This window comes from Sciurus carolinensis, chromosome 9 (genome assembly GCF_902686445.1).
Source record: "Sciurus carolinensis chromosome 9, mSciCar1.2, whole genome shotgun sequence".
NCBI lineage: Eukaryota > Metazoa > Chordata > Mammalia > Rodentia > Sciuridae > Sciurus > Sciurus carolinensis.
This window is the reverse complement of record NC_062221.1, coordinates 43,172,532-43,198,876: the sequence shown is the minus strand read 5'-3', so window position 1 is coordinate 43,198,876 and position 26,345 is coordinate 43,172,532. Positions and strand designations below refer to the sequence as shown.

Here is a 26,345-nt window from a genome sequence, read left to right as displayed (position 1 = left end):
ACTGAGTGTGACAGGGCTAATATTTTGGAAAATATCAATGTGTTTTTCCCCTTTACCTTCAGAGTATGTTAGCTACTTCCTCCCTCTCCAGTTTGACTCAGTAGATATTACCTTGGTAGGGGTTTAGGGTGGGGGAAAGAGACTAGAATTTGTTTCCCAATGTTTGCAAAAAGAAAGACACACTATTTAGATTCTGACATTCAAAATAGGATTATGCAGAAATACTGTTGTTTCAAAAGAATTGTACTTCCCTTTATTCACTCTCGCACTCACCCTCTTCCTACTTCTCAGGTAACAGAAGGGAAGCCAGACATGGAAGTTTCAAGTCACAAGAATTCTCATATCATTTAGCCCTCCTGCTAATGGCAGCCGGAGTATAAGACTTGGGGCTCTATGGTTGAATGAGGATGTATTAGGAAAAACAAAAGAAAACCCCAGCTGTCTTCAGCTCAGGGGATTGTAGAAAGAAGGAAAGGAAGAAAGAGAAGAGGGTAAAGGGGGTTGAGGACAGAAAAGGGCAGAGCATGCAAGGGCAGGGTATTGGTCTCCCTTCTCCCCAGTGACCACCATGATGCAAGCTTCATCTCATGCTCTGTTCCATCTCTGGGGAATCGGGGTAGCACAGATGCAGATTCAAGTGAGGTGAGGTGGGACCTGGGCAGCAATACCTTTTAACAGACTCTCCTGGTGATTTTTTTTTTTTTTTTTTTTTTTTTTTCCTGTGCTGAGGATTGTGCTCACAGCCTTGTGCATTGAATTTTTTTTTTTTTTAATGTGTTCACCAAATTGATCCCTTACATTTTTATGGAGTAGAGAAAGCCTTTGAGAATTTACTTCTGCTCCTGCTGGCTTCCTAGTAGTGCTCTGTAAATTTCATTTTCTTGTTGACAGAAATGAAACTAAAAAAACTCCACCTCCCGATCTTGGTCTTTGTTTCCTCATAGTAGCCTGTTGCTGCCTGGCTGACACAGGACGCTCAGACCCTCACAGGACCATGGCCATGCTGCAGACCGGGGGGGTCTCCAGCCCCGGCCAGTCCTGTGTGCTGATTCTGATCTTCACAGTGCTCCTGCAGTCCCTGTGTGTGGCTGTGACTTACATCTACTTCACCAATGAACTGAAACAGGTCAGTAAAAGGCAGTCTTAGGCACTGTCAGGTCACCGGCCTCCCTGCCTCTCAGCTTACTGCTCCCTGAAAACTTTACTATGGAAGGAAATCTCTTTCTGTCTGTAGATTCTCACTGCTAATGCTTATAATTCCTGAGGACCTCATGAAAGCTTAAGTTCAGTAGACTGTGCAAAACTAAGCTCAGTTACAAAACTGGCATCTAGCAGATGCAGGGAACAAAACTCCTAAGGGGTTTTTTGTTTAGTTTTGTTTAAAAAAGTATATGCATTTGCAGGCTGGGGTTGTGGCTCAGTGGTAGACCACTTGCTTACCATGTGTGAGGCACTGAGTTGGATTCTCAGCACCGCATACAAATAAATAAATAAAGACTCATCAACAACTAATAAAAATATTTTTTTAAAGTATATGCATTTGCTTTTTAAATTGTTACCAGTCTGGAATGCTTTCTGCTAAATGCTTGACTTGTGAATTCTTGAGGGTGAGGACAGTGGGACAGAGACTGCACCTGCTTCTGACACCTCTACAGTGTGGCATATGGCTCCCATGCAGGTGTTCACTAAATACCAGCTGTGTAAGTGAACAACCGTCACAAACGTGTTTGAAGTCACTAAATGTAAGATTGGATTATAAGACACAGGCAGCAAAAAGAGAGTCGGGGCTCAACCCAAACCCAATGACTAAACCCTTAGTGAGGTTCCAGCTGAGGTTAATTCCAGTGGACCATAGACAGACATGGGAGAGCATTCAGAGGTGAGCCCAGCACACACACACCTGTTTTTTATGTACTGTTTGCTTATACTCAGATTTCATGCCAGCCTCTCTCTCCCACTCCTTTTTTAAAAAAAAATATTTAAAATTAGTAGTTAGCATTTCTTCACATAGACAAGCCAGACTTTTAAAAATCAGCAGGTAGAATAATATGCATCTGAACTAAAATCAGAACCAAGGCTTAGAATGTCAGGTTTCTCATTGCTCTAAGAACAAACGAAGGGTGGAGTAAACCTTCGTTGAAGTGCATTTTAGTTTCAGAACTGTAGCATTTCTGTGTTGACAATAAGTATGAATACAAAGGACTGGCTTTCTGCCCACGCCTGTGTACAAACGTGTCATAGATAAAGTCTGTAACAGGGAGGCTAATAGACTCAGCATTTGACTATCCATGAGAAACAGTTGAAAATACAACTGTCACTTTATACTCAGGATAATTCAGGTGAAAATACAGGTAAGAATACAAAGAAAAAAACTTAGTGTCGTTTTTTTGTTTATGATTTTCCAACTAAAACTTTTGAAACTATAAACATAAAATAAGCCAACCATGAATGCAAACTCAAACCAACTCAGTTTTTAATTTCTTATGTATATTTTAACTAATTATATATTATATAATAGAGAATTGAAAGCTGGAAGAAATCTTGGATACCCCACCCCCAGTCCCATCCTCATTTTATGGATGAGGAGACCAGGCACCCCCCAGAGAAATGTATTGTTCAAGTTTAGATGGGAGGGGCTAGCACCAGGGCTGAGAATGCCTAAGTAATGCTCTTCCATCCACAGTAGGGTATTCACTGGTCAAAATTGTGCAGCTTATGATCACATCCTGCAGCATCAAACCTGCTGGTGGCTAGGAAATGCAAGACTAAGGGTCCCAGGAAAATATAAAAGCATAAAAGCTATTGAGTGCTAATTATCTGTTCAGGAAATGTAGTTTGTATACCCTGTGGAGTGTAAATTTAGTTATCTCAATTGGTTGGGAATTTTTCCTTTGGAAATGGATGAAGTAGACTCTTCTTTGCAAGTAATTATGAAAATTATGTTGACCATTTGTGAGAAATAGTAATTCTGGTGATCCATTTTCAGAATATAATATTTAGCCTTAAATGTAAGATTGGGATGTAAAGAAAGGCAATCAGAGGGGAAATAGAGCTGAATGGAAAGTTACACGAAAACACCATAGGCTATGGATTTCTTGAAATAACCCAAGTAGCCATTTTGAGCTCCCCAACCTGTATCCAGTGGTAACTACAGCCCTTCCCTTTGCCCACTCTAACTTTAAAATTAGACAATCGCATAGATTTTAACCCCGAGCTCCTCCTATCAGAACCAGGGGAAGTGCTGCCTTAGGGATGAAAACAGGTGGACTACCCACTCCAGCGTGCTTGCGTGCCTGACTTTGTGCTGTAGCACACCTTTTGTAGAAGTAAATTTTGCCTTGTGGAGTTACTTTTGAGTACGAGTCTGCTTCCTCATGATACCTCCATATTTTAACACATTAGATGACCTGTAAAGAAGGCTTTATTGGAGGGCATGTTGGAAGAGATTGTATATTTCTAGGAAAATAGATATAACTATAATTATACTTTTAGTTTTAGGTCCATATAAGAGACTGGAAAGTTAACCACGTTTATAGCCACACAATGCACAATAGCCAAACTATGGAAACAACCTCGGTGTCCATCAATGGGTGAATGGATACAGAAAATGTGGTATTATGCCACAATGGAGTTTTATTCAGCCATAAAGAAGAAGGAAATTATGTCATTTGCGGGAGAATGGATAGAACTTGAGAGCATTATGTTAAGGGAAATAAGCCAGACCTAGAAGGTCAAGGGTCATGTTTTCTCTCATTTGTGGAAGCTAGAGAAAAGAGAAAGAAAAAGAAAGATGAGGGGTATCTCATGAAAACTGAAGAAACACCAGTAAAGTAGAAGAAAGATACCAGTACAAGGGAGAAGGGGAGAGAAAAGGGAAATACTGAGGAAAGATACTGGCCAAAATATATTGTTATATTTGTGTGCATGCATAAATATGTAGCAACATATCCTACCATTGTGTACAATTATAATGCATCAATAAAAAATATGGGAAAAAAGAAACTGAAATGCTGCTATGTGTACTGATTTGAAGCCAGTATGTCTTACCCATTGTTAGCTTTGTAGTATAAACAGAGTGATGCTATTTCTCCAAAACAAGCAGCTCTATCAGTTACATAATCATAAATTGGTCTGATGATTTAAGACTGAATGGATCCTCCACTGAGCTGATTTATGCAGTTACCTATGTATATAATCAAGTTTTAAAAACTTCTACTAAAAAATGGAAATTTCAAGTAAAGTTTAACATTTCCCCTCTTATGCATATTTTTCTTGACTGCATATTTACATATGTATACACATGCATAAGAATCAATTGAAAAAAAAAAAAAAAAAGAATCAATTGACAGTAGTACTACAAAAGGATACTTAACACATATTGAGCAATTTTTGTGTGCCAGAAACTTTGATAAATATTGCACTGTGTCATACTCATAACAATCTTATAAAATCAGTATAATTATACCATTTTATAGGTGAACAAACGAAGGCTCAGGGAAACTAGGTGATTTTTTTCAGGATTACAAAGCTAGTAAAAGGCAAATACTCTTTTGAAACTGGCTATTCAGTAAGTGCTCCATAAATTTAGCCATTATAATTTCTGTTGAAAGGTCTGTTGAAGATATCACCATCTTCATTAGCAATTTTTCCAAGGGAAAATAAATCTGAATTTTCTTGAGTATCTGTGCAGAATTTGAAAAAGCATGTTCTGCATAAACAGCAATTTCCTAAGACAGAGTACAAGTTCTGCTTGGGTTGGTGAAAACTTGCCAAAGATTCAGTAAGCAAGGACTATAGAATGGAGCATGTCCAGGAAGGCCCAGTAACATTGACTTGGACCCTCACAAGAAGCCTGTAGACCAGCAAACATGAAGCATGGCCCAAACCTCAGATGTCTGTGTCATTCTGTGACAGTTTCATGACAAGGAAATGGACTATCACTCTAGCATCATAGATGGGGAAGAAAAAGAGGACCCTTCTCTATAGAGCCTCATAAATGATTCTTTCTGCTATTTGTGGTTTGCAGAAAATGATGGTCAGAGACTAATGTTTGAGCAGAAGGGAGGGCCAAAGCTGTCCACTTAAAATCTCTGTACCAGGACAGGAATCCACCTTCCTGACCTCAAGCTCAGCCAAGGGCAGGTTGGCCCTGGGCTAGGCAGCTGCCATGCTGTGAATGCACCAAGAGCCATCACCATGGAAATCCACTTCTCAGAATCAAGAACTTCCAGAGTTGAGGAACAGGTACTCAGTACAAAGCCATTTCTCCCGCTGGAGGCACAGGAATGGAACCTGCACTGACATGTGTCCCAGCCCTGAAACCCACTTGTGGTTATCTGAAGAATAGCTCCATCTGCAATGTGCTGCAGGAAGCTCATACTTTGAGACAGAAAGGATGTGGAAAGGAAGGAGGGCAAGAGACAGCTAATTAATCACTCTTGGGTTAACCACAGCACAAAACTGCCACACAATCACCATTACAGGCCAAGACCTGCAGAAGAACAACCAAACATCAGGATGCAAGGAACACTTGAGGGTGAGGAGGGTGGCAAAGCTTTCTCTCTGGATTTCTTTTCTTTTTTCTTCTTTTTTTTTTTTTTTTCAAAATTCAATATTTATGCATAAAAATGTCTAGAAAGACAAACACCAAAATGTTGACAAGTATGATCTCTAGGTGGTAGGCCACAGGTGCCTTCCATTTTATTTTTCAGGGTATTATAAATTTTCCACAGTGAATGTCATAAGAGTATCTATGCTATCATGTATAGTTTTTATACAGATTTAAAGAAAATGATATTTGTGTATCATCTTTGGTAGGGTACTGGGGATTGAACCCAAGGGTGCTCTACCACTGAGTTACAGTCCCAGCCCTTTATATTTTTTTGCTGAGGCTGGTCTGGATCTTGCAATCCTCCTGCCTCAACTTTCCACATTGCTGGGTTTACAGGTGTGCACCGCTGTACCCAGTTTGAATATACTCTTTTTTTTTTTTTTTTTTTTGTGATACTGGGTATCGAACTCAGGGCCTTGTGCTTGCGAGGCAAGCACTCTACCAGCTGAGCTATCTCCCCAGTCCCTGAATATACTCTTAAGAGAAAACAGCTATACAAAAAATTGCACACCAGCAGTCTGATAACCTTGTAAAAGAGAGCATCCCAAACTTAACTAGGAGGTGGGGTTGTGGATGCTCTCAGTGTTGCTTATTTGTTTTTTCTATTTTATTTATTTATTTTTACTTTTGGGGAGTGTTTTGTTTTTCGTTTATACTTTCAAAACATGTTCTTTACTTTTCCATGTTTCCCTGGCTTCCTGTGCATTTTGCGTGTATCTAGGCTGCATTTACTTTGGAACCATAAGTAACTTGAACTTGTCAATCTCCCAGGATCTTACTCAGTTTTCAAAGTTTCCCCTTCCACCTCCTGACAGTTTTTCTAGAAAACCTGAGAGGGATCATAGGCACTCACCCGCAGTTGGCACTGGCCTGAACTGACCCCTGCTGCTTGGGCTGTACTTCCATCTCTCTCAAATTCCACTTGGGGTCACAGGTTGCTGCTAACCACTGTCAGGTTGCTGGCCTGACCCAGCAGCAGCCAACTCCGCCTCTCCATGTCTGTCACCACCCTTTCCTGTTGAAATAGCCTCCAATTTCTGGGAAGTAAGGAGCAAAGTACTCCTCCCTTCGTGTTAGGCACACATTTGTATCTCAACAAGTGGCCAATGTTTGTGAGCCTACTCTCTTGTTTTAATAAAACCAAAGTCTGGCAGAACTTCCTCAAACTGGCTGCACTGGGACAGTGTCCAGGAAAACTTGTTTTTCCCGTAACCATCCTGTCCTGTAGCTCATCTAGCTCTTCCCTCTTGTTTCCTGATCCCTCTTCCCCATTTGCTAGACATGATCTTGTGCTTCTATAATCAAAAGCTCAGTCCTTGTCCCCAGTGCCAATCTAATAATGAGGACACAGTTTTGAGAAAAAGGAAAAAGAAATGTTATTGCCTTGCTAGCAAAGGAGAAACACAGGGGACTTCTGTGCCAGAGTCTGTGAATCTGACCTCAGGGGAACACAGGGCTTTTAAAGAGGTGATTCAAAAGCTACATTCCAGGTTTGCTTGGTCAGGGGCTGTAATCGACTTATGGCCCTGAGAAGTAGCCATTTCTTAGATCTTTTGGCACCCTCCTGAAGTCTGAATTACTTTATTCCTGTGGTATGTATTTGCTCAAGGACAGATAACTCAGCCTAGGATGGGAAGAAGGGTAATCTTTCTTCCCCCAAGGTTAGGGACAGAGAAAGGAAGAATAGAAAGGGGGAGAAAATGTCACTTTTAAAATCAGCCACAGTAGCAAGAGTTATGTCCAAAGCATGAAGTGGTCCTCTGTTTTGCTTTTGAGGCATATGTGACTGAACTCCTTCTCAGAAAGGCTATTCAGTTCCTAAGGTATTGGAGAGACAACTAGCTGTCCACAACAGAGGTGTTTGGGGTGGGCAGATGTGAGGTAGGCTAATTCCATTGCCAGTCACATTCCACAGCTCAGGTGGGCCAGCTGCCATCCTCAACTGCATTCACTAGGAGATTCTTCTACTCTTTTTGTTGTTGTTGTTGTTGTTGTTATTGTTTCACTGGCTACTATTGTGTAATAAATAAGTTAACCAAAAACACCTTTAATTTTTTTAGCCTTCAAAAAACAAGCTCCTTTCTTCTTTTTCCAAGATAATCATGATTAACTTTAAAAAATAGTCATATAGTACATCTTCAAAGCACTTCCCTTTAACAGGAAACTTATCTTGAAAAAATCCAAACATCAAAAGATTAAAACAATTCTATCGTTCTGTCCTTATATAACAAAACTGAATCTAGCATAAGTCAAGGAACTTTGTTCTTCTCCTCCAGTAACCAGTATTATTATTTCCTTTAGCAAACTCTGAGCTAACATTCAGTAATCCTTCTTTCTTCTGGTATGATTTTAAACTCAGTGATATCTTCCAGCACCATATTGACAAAGTCATCAAATCCTAGAAGTGTACCAATAATTTCCTTATCACTTTTCATCACAATGTAAATTTTTGATCCTTCATACCTGTCCACAAGCTCTAGGGGCAGCAGCTGTGATGGTTGGATTGATAGTAGCATTAGCCGCCATGGCTCAGCCAGAAGTAGCCAGACCAAAGTTCTAGTCTTTTTTTTTTTTTAATTTTTTTTTTAGCTGGAAATGGACACAATATCTTTTTATGTATTTATTTTTATGTAGCGCTAAGGATCTAACCCAATGTGAAGCAAGTACTCTACCACTGAGCTACAGTCCCAACCCCCAAAGTTCTTTTCTTATAGTTTAAAAAATAAAGAAAAACAGGAGGCTGAGGCAGGAGGATTGCAAGTTCAATACCAGCCTTAGCAACTTAGTGAGGGTCTAAGCAACTTAGGGAGACCCTGTCTCCAAATAAAAAGTAAAAAGGCCTGGGCATGTGACTCAATGGTTAAGCACCCCTGGGTTCAGTCCCAAATTCTTTTACCAAAAAAGAAAAGAAAAGAAAAAGAAAGAAAGAAAATAAAAGATGTTTTTTTAAAAGTAAAGTGTTCAATACTAGGGAATGTGGAAGGAATTAATTAACTCGAATCTGTACCTTTGTACTTGAGGGACCTTGATCAAAAATCCAAAGGGTACATGACTGAGACATAAAACAGTGAAATTGTTTTTTTTTTTTTAATGAGATTGTTTTATATATAAATTAACAGATTGTCATTAAATTTGATTGTTCCTTCAAGCATTGTGGTACCCTAAGTTCAAATAACAGATAAAAATAATTATTTTCCCAGATAAAGGTAACTCAACTAATTTTTTTAATAAGGAAATAACATCTCTTAAGTCTCAATTGTTAGGGAAATAAAACCAAAAGGGAAAGAAAGGGGAAAAAAACACTTTTGTTTTCTTAATCACATAACAGCCTGGAATGTTCTGCATGGTTTGGGGGGTGTGTGTGTGTGTGTGTGTGTGTGTGTGTGTGTTTGTAACATCTAGCAAGGATTTGTTGACAAGGGTGAGGACTTTGTTGACAATGATCTGGCTACTATATTTACTCTCAATCAGAAGGAAGAGCAAACCTTCATACGGCATTTCAAGTCTCTGCAGAGAGGTCCCCCGCTAGTGTAAACATCTAATGAGGCATCATGCAGATTTCTGGAACAGGTCCAGACAATGCCACCCAGAGGAGCAGAAATCACATCAATAACAGAATCTACTCAGCCACCTGGGTTCTGATTAAGAAAAAGAGGATTGCCCATACATCAAAGGGTCTGACTAATTTGTGTTTAGGATGCTGGAATTCAAACTGACTTCATTGCCTATTCTGTATCTAGGTGGGTTTCCAACTTTAGAATGAGATCCACCCCACGACAGAGCTGGAAGGGACCTAAGACCTCACCACCGACAAAGCTCTGATGAGGAGCACACAGGGAAGGAAGAGTGGGAGCATTGTGGAGAGACACACAGCTACTTAGTGATGGAGTCAGGGACGGCACCATGACCCAGGATGCCTGATATGTGTCACAGCCTTTCCCCTATATTCGACTGCTTGGTTTTAGCCAAAGAACAAAGGACAGCATGTCTACTTTTATCTGAGGTGCTAAAGCTTCTCTGAATCTGTCATTGGTTTCTACTGTTTTAACTTCCAGTTGGAGAAAAGCACAAAGCTGTTGCATATAACATTGTGTTTATTCCATCTCAACCCAGATGCAGGACAAGTACTTCAAAAGTGTCGTTGCCTGTTTCTTAAAGGAAGATGACAGTTTTTGGGATCCCGCTGATGAAGATGCTATGAACAGCCCCTGCTGGCAAGGAAAGTGGCAACTACGCCAGTTTGTCAGAAAGGTAGGTGACCTCACTCACAGGTTCTCAAGGTCAGAGGAGGAGGAATGCTTAAGTTATCTAGACTAGACTCTGCAATTTGCAAAAGAAGAAACTGAGGCCCAGAGTGTTTAAGTATTTTCCCCCAAATTCACAGAACTAGGAAAAAGTGGCAGAGCACAAAACGATAGATAGGTCCTGGCTGATTCCTGGTATACCCCAAAGCCTCCTCCTCTGTCTAAACTTTTAATCTTACTTGTGGAAACTGAGGCACAGACAAGGCAATGTCTTCAAGGTCTTCCTGTAATAAAGAAGTTGTGTGATTTTTTTTTTTTTTTTTTTTTTTTTGGTCTTCATTCAGAAGACAAAGGAGGCCAAATAATGGTGTCTTTTATGCTTCCCATATTATTGCTCTCTGGAATTAAATACATATTTATTTATGCATGCACACAGAGATGAAGAAAGAAAGGAAGAGGGAAAAAGAGATACTTTAAGAACCAAAAGTGAAGATATCTCAGTTCACAGTTAAGTGACAAATTACAAAAATATACCTATTTTTATAAGTTGCTTGAAGGATCTCTAGCAGAAACATTGGGTTAGCTAATAGTTAATTTTACTAAATGTGATTAATTTTACTTTTGGCACTGTGACTTCAATTGAATCAATTTCTTTTCTGGTTGCTCCCTTCACTGTTAGAGGGCATTTAAAAATATTTGCTAAAAATGTCAGATGAGAGCACAAATATCAAAACAATACTATTTGTATTTAAAGACATTCTGGGGAACTCCCAGAGTAGGAGGAGGATGTGTTTTAGACCTGTTGGTAAAGTCTATTGTCTGGTGCACAGTATCTAAGTGGGTTTCTAACTTTAGAATAAGACTCACACCATGTCAGAGCTGGAAGGGGCCTGAGACATCACCACATGCAAGTTCTGACCGGGAGCACACGGAGAAGAGAGACAAAGTCAAGTTCAGATATCACCATGACGCTATTTCCATAGGAAATGAAATTGTATTTCCACCTGGGCGGCCTAGGAACACACCTGCACTGTGCCCACCCTGGAAATGTGGCCTGGCTGCCCCTCCCCCCACAGCTGTACTGAGCAGCTGTGATTCCATCGCTCCAAATGGCAATGACTGCTCCCAGGCCAAATGCCAGGAGAAACTCGGGCTGCGGTGGGTTCTAGAGGAACCTCAGAAATGGAACTTCAAAGTCCCTGGGATCTGGTGGCTGGAGGGCAGGACAAGACCCAGCAACGGGGAGAGACTCGGAACCGGTGTAGACACCTGGAGACTAAGGAGTCTTCTGGAATGGGGAGCAACAGTGGGGAGACCAGAGAAGTAGCAGAGGTGGATTTTACATGTTGGCTCCTGCAATTCTCCCTCTCCCTGACACCAACGAGAGGAGAGAGAAGCACAGGGAGTTCATGGAAGGTGGAGGCAGAGTGGGGAAGGAACACCCCCTCATGTTCAGATGTATGGGTTAAACATTTTATTTCCAGTAAGCAACCTGTTTTGTGCATTATCTCATTGAATCCTCACAGCAGCTCTGTGAGGAAGGAATCATGGCTTTATACACACACACACACACACACACACACACACACACGCACACACACACACACATTTTGTGTTGTTTTGCTTTGCTTTTTGGTACCAGGGATTGAACCCAGGGGAGGAGCATAACCACTGAGCTACATCCCCAGCCTTTTTTTTTAAGACAGTCTAGCGCTAAGTTGCTTAGGGCCTCACTAAGTTGCTGAGCCTCCTGAGCTGCTGGGATTACAGGCGTGCACAACTGCACCAGGCCATATGCATTTTTAAATAGATAAAGAAATGGAAGTTCAGATCAGCAAAATAACTTGAGCTGGTTCCCAGAGCTAGGGACGGCAGGATTTGAGTCGGGTCCCCAGCCACACTTGCAATCCCTCATTCTGCTTCCCACACTACCAGGCTGACTTTTGTCCCCTTCGCCTGCTTCCCTCCCTCCCTTCCTTTCTGTCCCAGAATAAGAAAAGGAAAAAACAAGAGTGAAAGAGAGAGAAATGAGAGCAAGAAAGAGAGAAAATGCTCACTTCCCCTCATTCCCTTCCCTACACCTGAGCCCACGGGACTGACTCCTAACACCATCTGGGGTTAGGGCTTAAGGCAGAGGGAGAAGACGAGAGCCTCTGCTTTGGGGTTGGGTACAGAAAAGGCAAGTTCCAGCAATTGCAAAATTAATGACAGTAATGATAGAAAGAAGGCAGTGATGGCCAAGCCCTCGGGAGTGACAGAGCTGAGTGAAGGTGGTTCAGAAGCCATGAGTGAGCCTAGCTGGGTTCTGCTTGTTTAATAAGGTTCAATTTTCACTTTCTTGCTGTTTTTCCTCATTAGTTAGCACAAAGTGGCGACTTTACTAGGGAACTCAGTGGAATGTCTTTACGTAGAACATGTCTTGACCACATTTTCGGAAATGAGAGAATGACATAGTACTGCCAGGCCATAACTCAGTGGGTGTGAATGTCTGTGGGCATCGTAAGAGAGAGGTGTTCCTTACATCTTAAGATTTGGAACTGTCCAATAATTTCAAGCTTCTGGGCTCTGTCATGCAGTGCTTTTCCACACACATTTGTCCCTGACACAGAAAGTAATATGACATGATTATCACATGGAGCTGCATGGAGGGAGGCCTGGGAGACTTTGGGTCATCCTGACTTGGCAGATGGCCCCTTCCTCCTGCACTGTTCCAAGTGTGACCTTTCAAAGACTTCATCCAGAAGCAAACTTTCCTGGGCAGAGGACCCTCCCTGGATGTTTGTGTAGGAACAGCTATCTGATTATTAATCCCTGCACTCGCCCCTCCCCACACAAACACTATGTTCAATCAACAACTCAAAGCTAAGTTGATATCTTATGTAGAAATGTCCTTTTAGACATCAGCAAGAAGAGCCATAGGCATATTCTATAGTGGGTGAAAACTTATAGAGAATTAACAAGCTTTATTCAATACTATTTGCAGATGATTTTGAGAACCTATGAGGAAACCATTCCTACAGTTCAAGGTAGTAATTTTTTGTTGTTATTCTAATTTGTCAAATTCATGACAAGGTAAATCGCTGTCTGTTCTCTCTGCTCCATCCATACTCCCACCTCTGTCTCAAGCCACTTACTGATTCTATTTCAATCTTTTTTAATCTTTGCACAGATAGCTAGAAACTTCAGAACCAAATCTGTGGCCTAACTAAAACCAGAACTTTACTTCCTCTTAATTTTGTTTTTCCTGTATGAATTTCCCTTTCACTTCAATTTCTTCATGTACTGATTTTCACCTTATGTTTTAAATAAACCATCTTAAATCTTTACTGAAACCTGGCAGGAAGTGATATAAATAAGATTCCCCCAAAGTTACCCATCTTCTCTGTGTCTGACCATGAGCAGATTTTCTTTTTGCAAAAGCCCTCCTGCACCATGCCTTCCCCAAGCCCCTTTCTAGCCACCCACAATCGTATCATGCGGTCTCCATGCCAGCCCACCTTCCTGTTCATGGTCAGTCACCCTCTCTTGACCCCCATTCCGCAGCACCATGGTAGCCCAGGTTGACTTCTTTATCCCTCCATCTGGCATCTACCATTCTGGGCTCCACCCTCTCTATCATGGCTCACTTAATAGTCGACTTTTCACAGAGGACTTTCCTGGCCACCTGTCTAAGTAATTTCCCCTGCACTGTTATTTCTATCACACACACTCTGTCCTCTCTTCTATTTTTATATATTTATATATTTTATATATTTTGGCATCTGCTTCCCTACTGGGTTAAAGATCTGCAAAGACAGAACACATTTCTGTTTTCTTACTTCTCTATACCCAGCACCTAACTCTGTACCTCAGGCCCAGTGGTTCTGGCTTCTCCCCCAGTCCCTTTCTTGCACTATTTTCAGTCTCTCTGTGTGTGTGTATGTGTGTGTGTGTGTGTGGTGGTTGAGGTAAATTCACATAGCACACAGTTAACCATTTAAAAGTGCACCATTTGTGTGTTCACAGTGTGCCAACACCACCTCTCTATCCAGAAGGTTCTTCCTCATAGTTTCAGAATGAATAAATGAACGCATAAATAAAATTGCTGAATTAAATTTGCTACTTCTTTGCATTTGACTCGCCATGTCCCCATTTTTCTATACTACTGGCCATACCAGCCTGAACACACATGCCAGTAGTCTGGTAGAGAAGAAACTGCTTTTTAACCTCTTCATCACATGAAAAAAAAAAAACCATTTTTTCTTTGTTAAATATGAATGACAAGGCCTGGTCCTGGAATCTAAGCATTCTTTCTGATCATCTCCCTAAAGGTAAAAGCAGTGGTCAGAATATTGGACATGCCACCAGTTCATAAGGCACACCGGATCCATGGGCTATAGTAGGTGCATGTACTATTTTCAGTGTTGGAACAGTGTTCTTTTTATTCATCCCAGTAAGGCATAGAAATCATGTTCTATCTGCATGCCAATATGTATCTGTGACACCAAATACACATATAAGCAAGTTTTTATTTTGTTTTGTTTTGTTTTGTTTTTTCTCTGGGAGGTGTTTGCTATAACCAGTAGGAAATTTCCTCTCTTTTAAAATTTGTTTTCCGACCTAGGTTTTCCCATATCCTTGTAATGACCTCAAATGCAAATTGAATTCAGATATTGAATACTTAAAAACATTGTGTTAAGGGTTAGGGGCAGGCAAGGCATTATGAATTATTTAAGAGCCAAGGTTAAAGGTAAATGGACACATCAACCTTGAAACCTGAGCACTCTGAGACTAATGTGCAACTGACTATGCATTTCCATGCTACATTTGGACTTCAGTATCATATAATGGCCACCCATCCTGAATCATTCATCTACAACTAATACCAGATAGATGGAAATAATTTTTTGGTTTCCATTTCATCCTCCTCTATGAAATTTCATCATTCCTATTGGGTCCCTCTGTTACTAGCCTAAATTAAGGCCTACTGTGCTAGTGTCAGTTATAATTGTCTGTTAACTTGTCTGCTAGCCTTCAGCCCTCTCACTTTACATTCATCAAACTTGACTGTGACATAAGTAGGCCTAAACTACAATGTACACCTCTTCACTTCCCAGCACACCTTTCAGTCTTCCCATGTCCTGTTAGGTTCAGATCTTCAATTCTTGGACTCCTCATTCAAGCTTGCAGCCGAACTCCTGCCAGGCCCATGACCCAGGACTGCTTTGTGCATCCTGCCTTGGGCTTCTCTTCTGTTTCTCCAGGACTTTCTTCTCCCACCCTTGCAGCCTGCCCATCCTCTCCCTGTTCAGATATTTATCCTTGCACTTACAGCAGTTTCTTGCATTTGCTTGCTTATAATTCTTTCTTTTGGTCCTAGACGAATGCCTGGCACTGACGTGGTGGGCACTTTGGTTGAACTGAATAAATGAAGAAAAGGCCTTAGCACCATCTCCTCCACAAACCTTCCCCTGCCCTCAGCTCTCCAAACTAGGAGTCTTTTCCTCTTCTGCATTATCTGTCACCTTTCATTTCTATTTCTCATATGTAACTTTTCACTTTCTAATTCATATCTCTTATGAAATACTATTAAGTCCCTTGAGGACTCAGTCAATAGAATCAATGATTAATCCATGTAACCTTGTACAGTGTAGCCCAGTGTCTTGTCCCTTCCAATATTTGTCTGATGAAAGAATACAATTTATCTTAACAACCAATGTTAGCACATTTGGAACTGATTTTTTGAAAGAGAGTAGCCTTTGGATTTTTTTTTTAGGTTGCTCTAAAGTACTTTGGTTGGTGGTCAATAAATCTTATTTGTTTGTTATGATCAGCAACTTACATATTCTTGAACTGAATCTTGGACCAGCATGTCAATTCCTATTTCTTTTGTGGAAGTGAAAGGGGGTTTGGGGACGACTGTTTAGATACCAGTTTGTAGCATCTACAGACAACAGTTATTCCACTCCTTTAGAATCAGTAGTGCCTAGCAAAGAGGAAAAGACAATTGAGATGAAAAACATGGTACCACTCCAATTTTTTCCATATATAACTCAAACAGGAAATTTGTCAGTATATGGTTTTTGCATACTTTAAGTCAGTCAGCAGGATTATTAGAAGTCCACAGTCTTTTTAAAATTTTGGCTTGTTTGTTGCATTTTGTTTTATTTTACTTGGACGTTACCTCTGAGATGCTGATAAATTATAATCTGTGTTAGTGCTCATTCTTTCTAGCTGAAGTACTTTTCAAATCAAACACAGTTGAAGTAGATTGATCATCCTACTAAAATATGAACTGTTTTTATGAAACCCCTAGAATCAATTTTGGAAGCCCAATGTGCTTACGATGCCTGACTGACAGCCTCTGTGAGCAGAACATACTTGAGAACTAGTTTGATAAGTTCTGATGAGTCTTTGCCATTTTTCTTTTAGAAAAACAAGGAAGTATTTCTTCCTTAGAAAGAAGACCTCAGAGAGTAGCAGCTCACATAACAGGGACCACTCGGAGAAGCAGCACATTCTTAGATCCAGGTAAGAAAAAACAACAACCATCTGATTTAGGGTTGGAATGTAGCTCAGTGGTGGAGCCCAAGCCCAGCATGCATACAGCCCTGGTTTGATCCTAGCACTGAAAAATAACATCTGACCTAAGGACAGCCAATAGAAGAATTGTTCCAAGGAATTAATTTGTTTACTTTCTACCTAAAATATTTATATGACAATCTACAAAATGCTCATAATAATCAAGTTTCAGATTCACTGTTTTCGGAAGCAAAATTACAAAGATCTCAATTACTGCTGTGACAAAACTGGCCTTGGGAAAAAACATGAAGGGGAGAACTTTGTCTTTGAGATTCCTAGGCTTCCATTTTTTGCTTTTTTTCTTCTTTGGTAAAGTGATCTCTCTCTCTCTCTCTCTTTCGATCTCTCTCTCTCTCTTTCTCTCTCTCTCTCTCTCTCTCTCTCTCTCTCCCTCCTCTCTCCCCCTCCCTCTCCCCTTCAATGGCACTGCATTTTCCTTCTTTGCAAACACATGTCAAATCTCCCTTCTCTTGCAAGGCTCTACATCATGCACTTTACTGTCAATCACTAGGCACTCCTCAGGGCCTTAGGACATTGCCAACATGTGAACATATTTCATTCACAAAAATGTCAGTGTCATACAGTGTACCCAAATTAGTGCCACACAGTTTACCTGAATATGTTCAGTTCAGTTTTTTCTGTAGGACCAGGTGTCAATGTAGTGCTGTAGGACATGCATGGGTTTAACAGTGTAAATGCTCAAGTGTAAATATCCCAGCTCCTTTTCACCTACATATATGTTTAGAGCAAATTATTTAAGCAAATCAAGTTTTAGTTTCTTCACATGCAAAATAGAGATCATCCTTAACTCATAAAGTGGTGCAGATTAATAGTAACATATGCAAACTGTCTGGTCTCCTGTGAGTACTCAATAAACAATCATCTTTAGGAAGGGTTTTATCCTAGTTAAAGAAATTTCAGTATCATTTAAGAGATGAAAATGTTGTTTAGGAGGGTTGTTGGTTTTTCTGAGCAGTTGTGTCCTTGGTATTCCTAAAGTCATGTTTTAGAAATAATTCACATGTTCTGTCCACAAGTGAGATAATTATTACAATGCTAAAATTTGCTATCCATCAATAAATTCAATAATTGTTTTAAGCTCTTAAAAAAGCAAAATTTTGCACTAATCAGAAAGAAGAAACCAGTGTTTTAAAATTTCCTTATTTTTATAGGACTTTTTTTCACTCAAAATCTTTGAGAGTTAAAGATCCAGGGACCTGAGAATCTTTAAATATAACTTCCTAGAGTGGAGGAACTTTGGATGGTGTAGAGGGAAATGAGGTGGGGTGTGGGGGAAGGAAAGGCAGTGGACTGAGACAGACATCATTACCCTATGTACATGTGTGATTACACGAATGGTGTGACTCAACATCGCGTACAACCATAGAAATGAAAAGTTGTATCCCATTTGTGTACAATGAGTCAAAATGCAGTCTGTAAAAATAAAAGAATAAAAAAGTAAAAAAGAAATAAATAAATATAGCCTCCTTTGTCCAAATTTGTGCCTTTTATTTTGAATTAAAGATGCCTTCTACTTGGGTGTCATCTTTGACTTTGGAGAACTACAAAACTCAAAATACTGGAAGAAGTAGCAAGAAGTCCTGAACTCTAGGCTTAAGGAAATCAATTATGTTTCTTTTTCACCTCCCTCTAGGTTGTCCATTTGAGTTCACCAGCACAGAAAAGGAGGAAGTGGGGTTAGGACAGCATCTCTGCTCTAGAGTAAAAACTGCTATTGAGTGGATCATGCCCTTTGACACTACTCAGAGCTGAATGTGTCAGGCATGGTATAAGTGGTAAAGGAGCTGTAGAAAGGCAGGGGACTTCTAGAACATCACAATGAAGCAAGTAACTCCTGATTCCTATATGACTAGAATTTATAATCCATGTAAGATTGAAGGTGCAAGAAGTTTGATATTAAATTGAAATCTATTGTAAGCCCAACGAAAATAGTAGCTGGGCAGAGCTTTAAGCAAAGTCATTGCTTTGCTATAATCTCCCTTCTGTTAACTCTGTCTAATTTTCACCCAGGCTCCAAGAGTGAAAAGGCTTTGGGCCAGAAAATAAAATCCTGGGAGTCATCAAGGAAAGGACATTCATTCCTAAGAAATTTTCACTTGAGGAATGGAGAACTGGTCATCCATCAAACAGGGCTTTATTACATCTATTCCCAAACATACTTTCGATTTCAGGAAATTGAAGAAACTTCAGGAGCAATTTCAAAAGAGACCAGAAAGAAAAGCAAACAGTTGGTACAGTATATTTACAAATGCACAGACTATCCTGACCCTATATTGCTGATGAAAAGTGCCAGAAATAGCTGTTGGTCCAAAGATTCTGAGTATGGACTCTACTCCATCTATCAAGGGGGGATGTACGAACTTAAGGAAAATGACCGAATTTTTGTCTCTGTAACTAATGAGCACTTGATTGACTTGGACCAAGAAGCCAGTTTTTTCGGGGCCTTTTTGATTGATTAATGATCTGCAGAGGAGCATTGTGTGAGCCCAGGAGTTGAAGACCATCCTGGGAAATTTAGCAAGACTTCATCTCTTAAAAGAAAGGTTCATGAGGCAGCCTCTGAACCAGTGTCCTCTTGGAACAGATGGAAGCTTGGCTCAGTCACAAATGTTCACTTTGGCTTCTCTGGTGTGGGGAGACTCAAAAGGATTATACCCAGGGCCACGGAGGAATCACGACCCTGCTGACACCTTGATTTCAAATTTCTAGCCTACAGAGTTCTGAGACCAGAAGAGAACCAATTCCTGTTGCTGAAAGCCACCCAGATTGAGACACCATGTTCCAGCAGTTCTAGGAAGCCAACACAGCCTTTCATACCTTGCTCAAGAAGTCTTGTCCACTGACAATCATACAGATATATGTATATGTACATATATGTATATATACATGTACACATGCATATATGTATATTACATATATGTACACATGTATATATACCTGTATATATGTACACACACACACACACACACACACACACACACACACTCACTCACCCCAGGATTGAACCCAGGGGTGCTTAACCACTGAGCCACATCCCCAACCCTTTAAAAAATTTTTTTTTTTATTTTTACAGACTGCATTTGATTCATTGTACCCAAATGGGGTACAACTTTTCATTTCTGTGGTTATACACAATGTAGAATCACAACATTCGTGTAATCATACATGTACATAGAGTAATATTGTCTCAGTCCACTAGCTTTCCTTTCCCCACTCCCTCCTGCCCCATTTCCCTCTACACAATCCAAAGTTCCTCCATTCTTCTCTTACAACCCCACCCCACCCCGTTTTATATTAGCATCCACTTATCAGAAAAAACATTCAGCCTTTGGTTTTTTGGGATTAGTTTATCTCACTTAGCATGATATTCTCCACTCCATCCATTTACCTGCAAATGCCATAATTTTATTCATCTTTATGTCCCCAGCCCTTTTTTTTTATATATAGTATTTTTTAGATACGGGGTCTCACTGAGTTGTTTAGGGTCTTGCTATTTGCTGAGGCTGGCTTTGAACTCATGATCCTCCTGCCTCAGCCTCCCAAGCTGCTGGAATTACAGACTTGTGCCACTGCACCCAGTCCCCAATGACCATATTTTTATTAAAGGTTTGAAATTTGGCCTTTCTAGTTCAATAGTGCCATTCAAGTATAATTTAACTTCTGTGTGATGTAACTTGGGAATTAAATATCACCTTTACCAAACAAATATCCAGTAGTTCATCACTTTTTAAAATAGGCCACCCTTTTCCCCACAGATTTAATATCTCTCCTTGCTATATGTATCAAGCATGTATGGGTCTGTTTCCATGCTCAGTTATTTTTACTATTGGTCTAATTGTCCATTTTGTACCTATATCACCCCTTTTTCTAAAAAATTTGTGGTAAAATATATATATATATAACATAAAATTTACTATTTTATCTTTTTTCAGTGTATAATTCACGGGCCTTAATTATTTAAATTACTACTTAATTTTTCTATACATTTAACAATCTTAGGTACTGAAGTGAAATTACACAAATGTTTGTCATTATGTCTCATTTATTTCAATTAGCATGTCTTCAAGATTCACCCATGTTTGCATGTGTCGGAATTCCGTCCCTTTTAAAGGAACTGAGTAAAACTTCAGTTAATATAATGGAGAGTTTTGAAATCTGAGGCTAAAGAATGATGACCACAAAACTTCTGCAGCGAGAATACATTGTCAGTATGAAGAAGAGATTATTTAAAGAGAGAGAGTGCAGCCACTAGATTCTGTAATGGGAAATGAGGGTCAGGACATTGGGATCTGGAAGCAACACTTTATTGGTGGCTACAGCCCAGAGAGATGTTTCCCAAAGTCTGAGCCCCAATTACAGTAGGGTTTTTATACATAAGCAAGTTTTGGGTACTCGAGGCAAAGGAGTTGGTGCAATTCTATTGGAGGCTGCATCTTACATTCCTTATATGGGTACAAGCTTGTCAAAAGCCTAGGGACTTTTAGTTCATACAGCTTGGGGAATTCTTCTGCACTAAGTATGGGGTGCGGGGATGTCTTTTGTCCCAGTTAATTTATTTTCTGCTTCTGCTATTCTGATCATCTTGTTACAGCTACTTTGTCAGCCACTGCAAGGCTGTATGGTTAAATGCCAATAAGCAGAACTGCTGAGTGTCAATGTGGGAAACCATAGCCTGTCAGCTCTTAAGCTACTAAAGTTTTCATTTTGTTCTACCACAATACCCCTATCTTGAAAGAATTGGTGGCAATGTAGATGGTATTGGCATAAAAAAAGACACATTGACCAATGGAACAGATTAAAGAATCCAGAATTAAATCCACTATCTTCAGCTAATTCTCAACAATGGTGCCAACAATATACACTGTGAAAGCACCAAGAAACCACTCCAGATGCAGGAACTCACACAAGAAACTTTATTAGCAGGCAAACAAACTGTCTGCTCTTAAGGGCAAAAGAGAGAGAAAGAGTGAGAGAGTGAGAGAGAAAATAAGAGAGAAAAAAGAGCAAGTAGCAGGGGAATTACCCTTATATAGTGAAAATCCACAGGCTAATTGGACCAATCACTGACAAGAAAGTTAACAATCTAGATTACAAAATGATGTGTGGGGAGTAGGCAGAATAAGGGGAGAAATGGCTACTACCTTGTTCCTTTCATTCCTCTGTTTTTGTTTTTATAAGAAGATTCCTTTTGTGCGTACGGGCAAAGATCCATCGTCAATGACTACTTCCTGCTGGATATGGCCATAGAACTAATTCAGGAAAAGGAGATATCATTACAGTAGGCAGGGGTTGGGGACTGGAGAGTTCCCCTAGGGAGTGCACTTGTAGCCAGGCTCCAATTCATCCTTTGTAAGGTCCTGATGGTCCTGAAATACAAACTGGACAGATCCATTAGGAAAAAATCTAATAGTTAGAAAAAGAGCAGACTGGGTGAATGACAGGAAAGGCAAGAATGTAGCTGGCAGTCCAGTCCTCATGGCTGGGTGTAGTTGTCTGGTGCCTCAGTGTTCTAGTCCTCTGCCTCTGGAACGGAAAGAAAAGTCAGCCTGGGGTGGAGAGGTTCCACTGGGGTGGCCGAGTATTGGTTGGAAGAAGCTTGAGGGTTAGAAGCTGGAAGTAGATTGAGAGTAGAGCTTAACCTGAGAAATATGTAGCCATCCCGGTAAACCTGGCAACTTGACAGCCATTGGCATAGCCAGAATTACCATATGGGGTCCCTGCCATTTAGGAGATAGAGGGGTTGCGGCCTCCTGAGGAGGAGAGATAAGAAGATCGTCTCCTATTTGAAGACGTTGAGCCAGGGGGCCAGACAAAGGTCTAGGCAGGAGAAGTTCACATGACGTGGAGATCTTGCCTGAATGTGGTTCAGGAAAGGAAGAAACATATGAAAAGGAAGAGGGGAAGGAAGGGGCATTATCCCAGGACGAAGGATGGGAGGACAGTACATCAGCTCAAAAGGGGAAATATTGGTGAGTCTCTTTGGGAGTGAGCAAAGACACAGAAGAGCAAGAGGCAGGAGTTTAACCCAATCAAAGTGAAGTTCTAAAGAAAGTTTAGTTAAAACATTTTTAAGAGTTCAAGTTGTTCATCAATATACTGTAAGAGAGGAGGTAACGAAAGTAAGAAAACCAAGATCATGAGGCAGTGTTTGGTCAAAGAGGTGAGGACTGTCCTGAAATCCCTGTGGAAGAGCCGTCCAGGTCAGCTGAGAAGAAACTAGAGTGAGAGTCAGTCCAGGTGAAGGCAAAGAGATCCTTTGAGTCAGGATGAAGGGGACAGTGAAAAGGCGTCCTTCAAATCCAACACAGAAAAGTATGTGGTGGAGGAGAGGATAGAGAAAAGTAAGGTGTAGGGATTGGGCACAGTGGGGAAGATGGGGACAACTGCTAAATTGATGACGTGGAGATCTTGCACTAAACAGTAAGATCCATTAGGCTTTTTAACAGCCAGGAAAGGAGGGTTATGAAGGTGAGTTGGTGGGGCACAGAAAGTTTTTCTGCCTTAAATCCTGGATAACTAGTTGAAGCCCTAAGAGGCTTCTTTGGGAAAGGGGATATTGGGCCTGAGCTGGGTGAGATGTTGGTTTCTTCAAGCAAATGAGTACAGGTGAGCATGTGGCTACAGAGAGTCTGTGGGTATCCCAAACCTCGGGGTCAACAAGGGAGGGAGGAAAGGGACAGGAAGACTCAGGTTGAGTTGTATGTTCCTCCTGCAAGGTCATGAGAAGAGAAATAGCAGAGGAGTCTTGGTGGAGGTGCATGGTGGGTGAGAAGGAAATAGAGGCACCCAATTTGGTTAGGATGGCCCTTCCCAGGAGGGAAATGGGACGTAAAGGAATTATCAAAAAAAGAAATGAGTGAAGCAGATTTGTCCAAATATGGTACCTTATTGGAGGGGTTTGTAGGGGGTGGTATGGTTTTCCCTCTACCCTGACAATAGAGGATCTTGCAGGGGAAGTGGGTCCCCAAAACTCTCACAGCACTGAAAAGGTGGCTTCGGTATCTATGAGGAAAGGGAGCTGCCTGCCTGCCACCGTAAGGGCCACCCAGGGATCCTGAGCGGTGATGGTAGTCGGGAGTAAAAGTTCTGGGCCTTTCAGTCATCCATTGCCAATCCCAGTAAGTCACTGGGGGGAGGGGGAGAGGGTGACCTGGCACTTCTCTGAGCACTAGGGCAATCCACTGCCCAATGTCCTGGTTGATGGCATTTTGGACAAGGACCTAGGGGCTGTCAGGGGTTGGGGCAAGTTTGTGCCCAGTGGCCCTCTTTCCCACACTTAAGGCATGGAATTGAAGGTCTTCTGGGAGCTAGGGTGCCCCTAGTAGTGGTCAACTGGGCAGGTCTAGTTAACTAAAAGGCTTTGGCTAGCATTAGGTGTTTTAAATTTTGGTTTTTTCTTCCCTTCTGTTATACACTTTGAATACCACTGCTAGAACCTCTGGCTGTGGGTTGAGGGGCCCCCTATGTGCCTCAATTTAGCCTTTATGTCCAGGTAACTTTAAGAAAAAAAAGTCATGAGTAACTGTCATCCCTCTGGAGTTTTAGGGTCCTGGCAAGTATATTGGAGCATGGCCTCTGTGAGGCAACTCAGAAAGGCAGATGGGTTTTTGGTCTTATCTTGTATTACTTCCTGAAGTTTATCACAGTTAATAGGTTTAATGGTAGCCTGATGGAGACCTGCAAGGATGCAAGTTTGGAACTTGTCCTGCCACAGACACCCAATCCCCGTATTAGTGTCCCATTGGGGCTCCCTATCTGGTACTGCTTCAGCCCCAATGGGATGGGCCAGGGTTGATTGGTGAACCTCATCTGCATAATTGCATGCCTGTTCCCAGACTCTCCTGTGCTCCTCAGGGGTCAAGGTGTTGGGCATGATCATTTGATGTAGTTCGCAGAGTTGGAAGTGAAGGAGCCTGACCACTTCTCTATCTGTGAAAGATTGGAAAGCGAAAAAGGAATATGGACTCTATCACTCCCTCCACACTGGCCACCTCCCACAGTGGGGCTAGAACATGTGTGTGAGACCACATGACAGGAGGACTAGGCAGGTGGTGTAAGCAGAAACAAAGCAGGGCAGAGAAGATGGAGGAGCAGAGGCCAGAAAGGCCTCTGCTGCAGGGGATCAGTATGGGCGTGGTTCACTAGCCCGGTCAAAGTTGAAGGAGGAGGAAGGATTAGGAAAGGAAGAGAAGCCAAAAAGATGTGTTTATATTTTCAGGAAGAGAAAAATCAAGTTTAGTGCACAAGAAAGAGAAAGCTTAAATGTAAAGAATTTCTTTCCACTTGCCCGCTCATTCACAGAAGTTGTTTAAGTTCCTCAAAACATTAGTATCCAAAGGATACTGTGGCCAAATATCATTACATAAGCAAATAAGTTTTGATGGCTCTATGTCAGGGATCAGGTGAAGATTTTCTACTAAATGTCCCAAGGGTGAGTCTGCTGGAATGGAAGACCTAGATCCCATGGTGGAGACTGAGAAACAGCCAAGTCAGTATCCAAGGCATCCTGAGGTCACAGACTAATTGACTGGGGACAAGAAGGCAGCACAGTGATAGGAGTCATCACCCAACCATCAGTGTGTGCCAGGAAAAAGCCAAGAATAGTGGAGGACCCAGTACAAGGATTTTTGAGAGACAGAAACCTCAACCCTGAGAGAGAATCTCCACCATAAAGATCAGGTCACCCATCAGATAAGGTCAACGAAGGGACCAGCCATAACTGTAAAAGTCATGACTGGGGGAACCCCCACTCCCCAACTACCTCGAGGGCTCCAGATAATCAACAGTGGCTTCTCAGGTCAGCAGAGCCGTGTTTAAGTTGACCTAGGGGAAAACTCATCAATCTGAAGCCAGTGGTGGATGCACAACTGAGCATCTGGGTAAATGGAAAGTGAGACCAGCATATGGGGCCCTGGAGTGACAGATGGGATTCCACCCACCTAAGTGGCAGTAGAAGAGTCCATCAGAGTCACAGCAACAATGAAAGCATCCAGAAACCACTCCAGATGTAGGAACTCACACAAGAAACTTTATTAGCAGACAAACACGATGTCTACTCTTAAGGGCAAAAGTGAGAGAAAGAGCAAGAGAGTGAGAGAGTGAGTGAGAATGAGAGAGAAAAGTAAGAGAGAAAAGAGAGCAAATAGCAGGGGAATTACCCTTAAATAGTGAAAGCCCACAGGCTAATTAGACCAGTGACTGACAAGAAAGTTAACTGTTGGGGGCTGTGCCATGTGGGCTGCACCGGGATGGCGCCTGGCGGCCAGTCAGGGGTTGCTTTGATCACATCGGCAGTGAGGAGGTTAATTAATATAAGCACACCCAGGTGATTTATCATTGGCCATATTCAATTAAGTCCACGCACACAACGCGTGCACAGGTGTTCCCGAGTGCTCCTGCTCGGGCCTGCTCGTTTTAACCTTTGCAGTGATAGGGCAGCTGGCTCCTCACCTGATCTCAACTGGCATGGCCCCACCCTCCGCCTCCTGGAGGGAATATAAGCGGGCAGTAGGCGGAAGGCAATTAGCAGCAGTAAGGAGCAGCAGCTAGCAGAGAGAAGAAGCAGCAGTAAGCAGCAGCAGCTAGCAGAGAGAAGAAGCAGCTAGAAGAAGCAGCAGTAAGCAGGAGTAGCAGCTAGCAGAGAGAAGCAGAAGCAGCTAGCAGTAAGAAGAAGTAGGCAGCGGCAGAAGGCAGATCGTAGAGCGGATAATTGAGAACACACCTCTAGGTCGTAGATCTCAGATAGATAGCACCTAGTTCACAGGATGCGGGATGCACCTCTAAGAAGAAGCAACAGAACTCTAAGAAGAAATCGATCTCTGATAAGCATAGCAAGCCTCTCTTTCTCTAAAAACTTCCTGATAAGCAAAGTGTCTCTTCCTCTAACCTCTAAGCAAAGCATCTCTTCT

At 41.5% G+C, this 26,345-nt stretch overlaps 1 protein-coding gene across 3 annotated transcripts; it reads left to right on the top strand.

The window, feature by feature from the left end:
• Positions 1 to 936: 936 nt before the first annotated feature.
• On the top strand, positions 937 to 19,413 carry Tnfsf10 (TNF superfamily member 10). 3 transcript variants are annotated; one of them, XM_047565337.1, is made up of 6 exons: positions 989 to 1,126; positions 9,352 to 9,614; positions 9,725 to 9,862; positions 12,839 to 12,881; positions 16,267 to 16,365; positions 18,448 to 19,413. In XM_047565337.1, the coding sequence occupies exons 2-6, from the start codon at positions 9,525 to 9,527 to the stop codon at positions 18,894 to 18,896; spliced, it is 819 nt and encodes a 272-aa protein (XP_047421293.1). In that variant the 5' UTR covers positions 989 to 1,126; positions 9,352 to 9,524; the 3' UTR covers positions 18,897 to 19,413. The 3 variants fall into 3 exon arrangements, with proteins under 3 accessions (XP_047421292.1, XP_047421293.1, XP_047421294.1); XM_047565336.1 differs by lacking the exon at positions 9,352 to 9,614 and having other exon boundaries at positions 937 to 1,126; XM_047565338.1 differs by lacking the exons at positions 989 to 1,126; positions 9,352 to 9,614; positions 9,725 to 9,862 and adding an exon at positions 10,427 to 11,187.
• The last annotated feature ends 6,932 nt before the right edge of the window (positions 19,414 to 26,345 follow it).

Bases quoted from the DNA above. Each gene is read 5' to 3' on its own strand.
- Tnfsf10 (XM_047565336.1), top strand. From the start codon at position 995: ATGGCCATGCTGCAGACCGGGGGGGTCTCCAGCCCCGGCCAGTCCTGT. The intron at 9,863-12,838 runs GTAGGTGACCTC...TACTATTTGCAG, and splicing joins TACGCCAGTTTGTCAGAAAG to ATGATTTTGAGAACCTATGA. The intron at 12,882-16,266 runs GTAGTAATTTTT...TTTTTCTTTTAG, and splicing joins AACCATTCCTACAGTTCAAG to AAAAACAAGGAAGTATTTCT.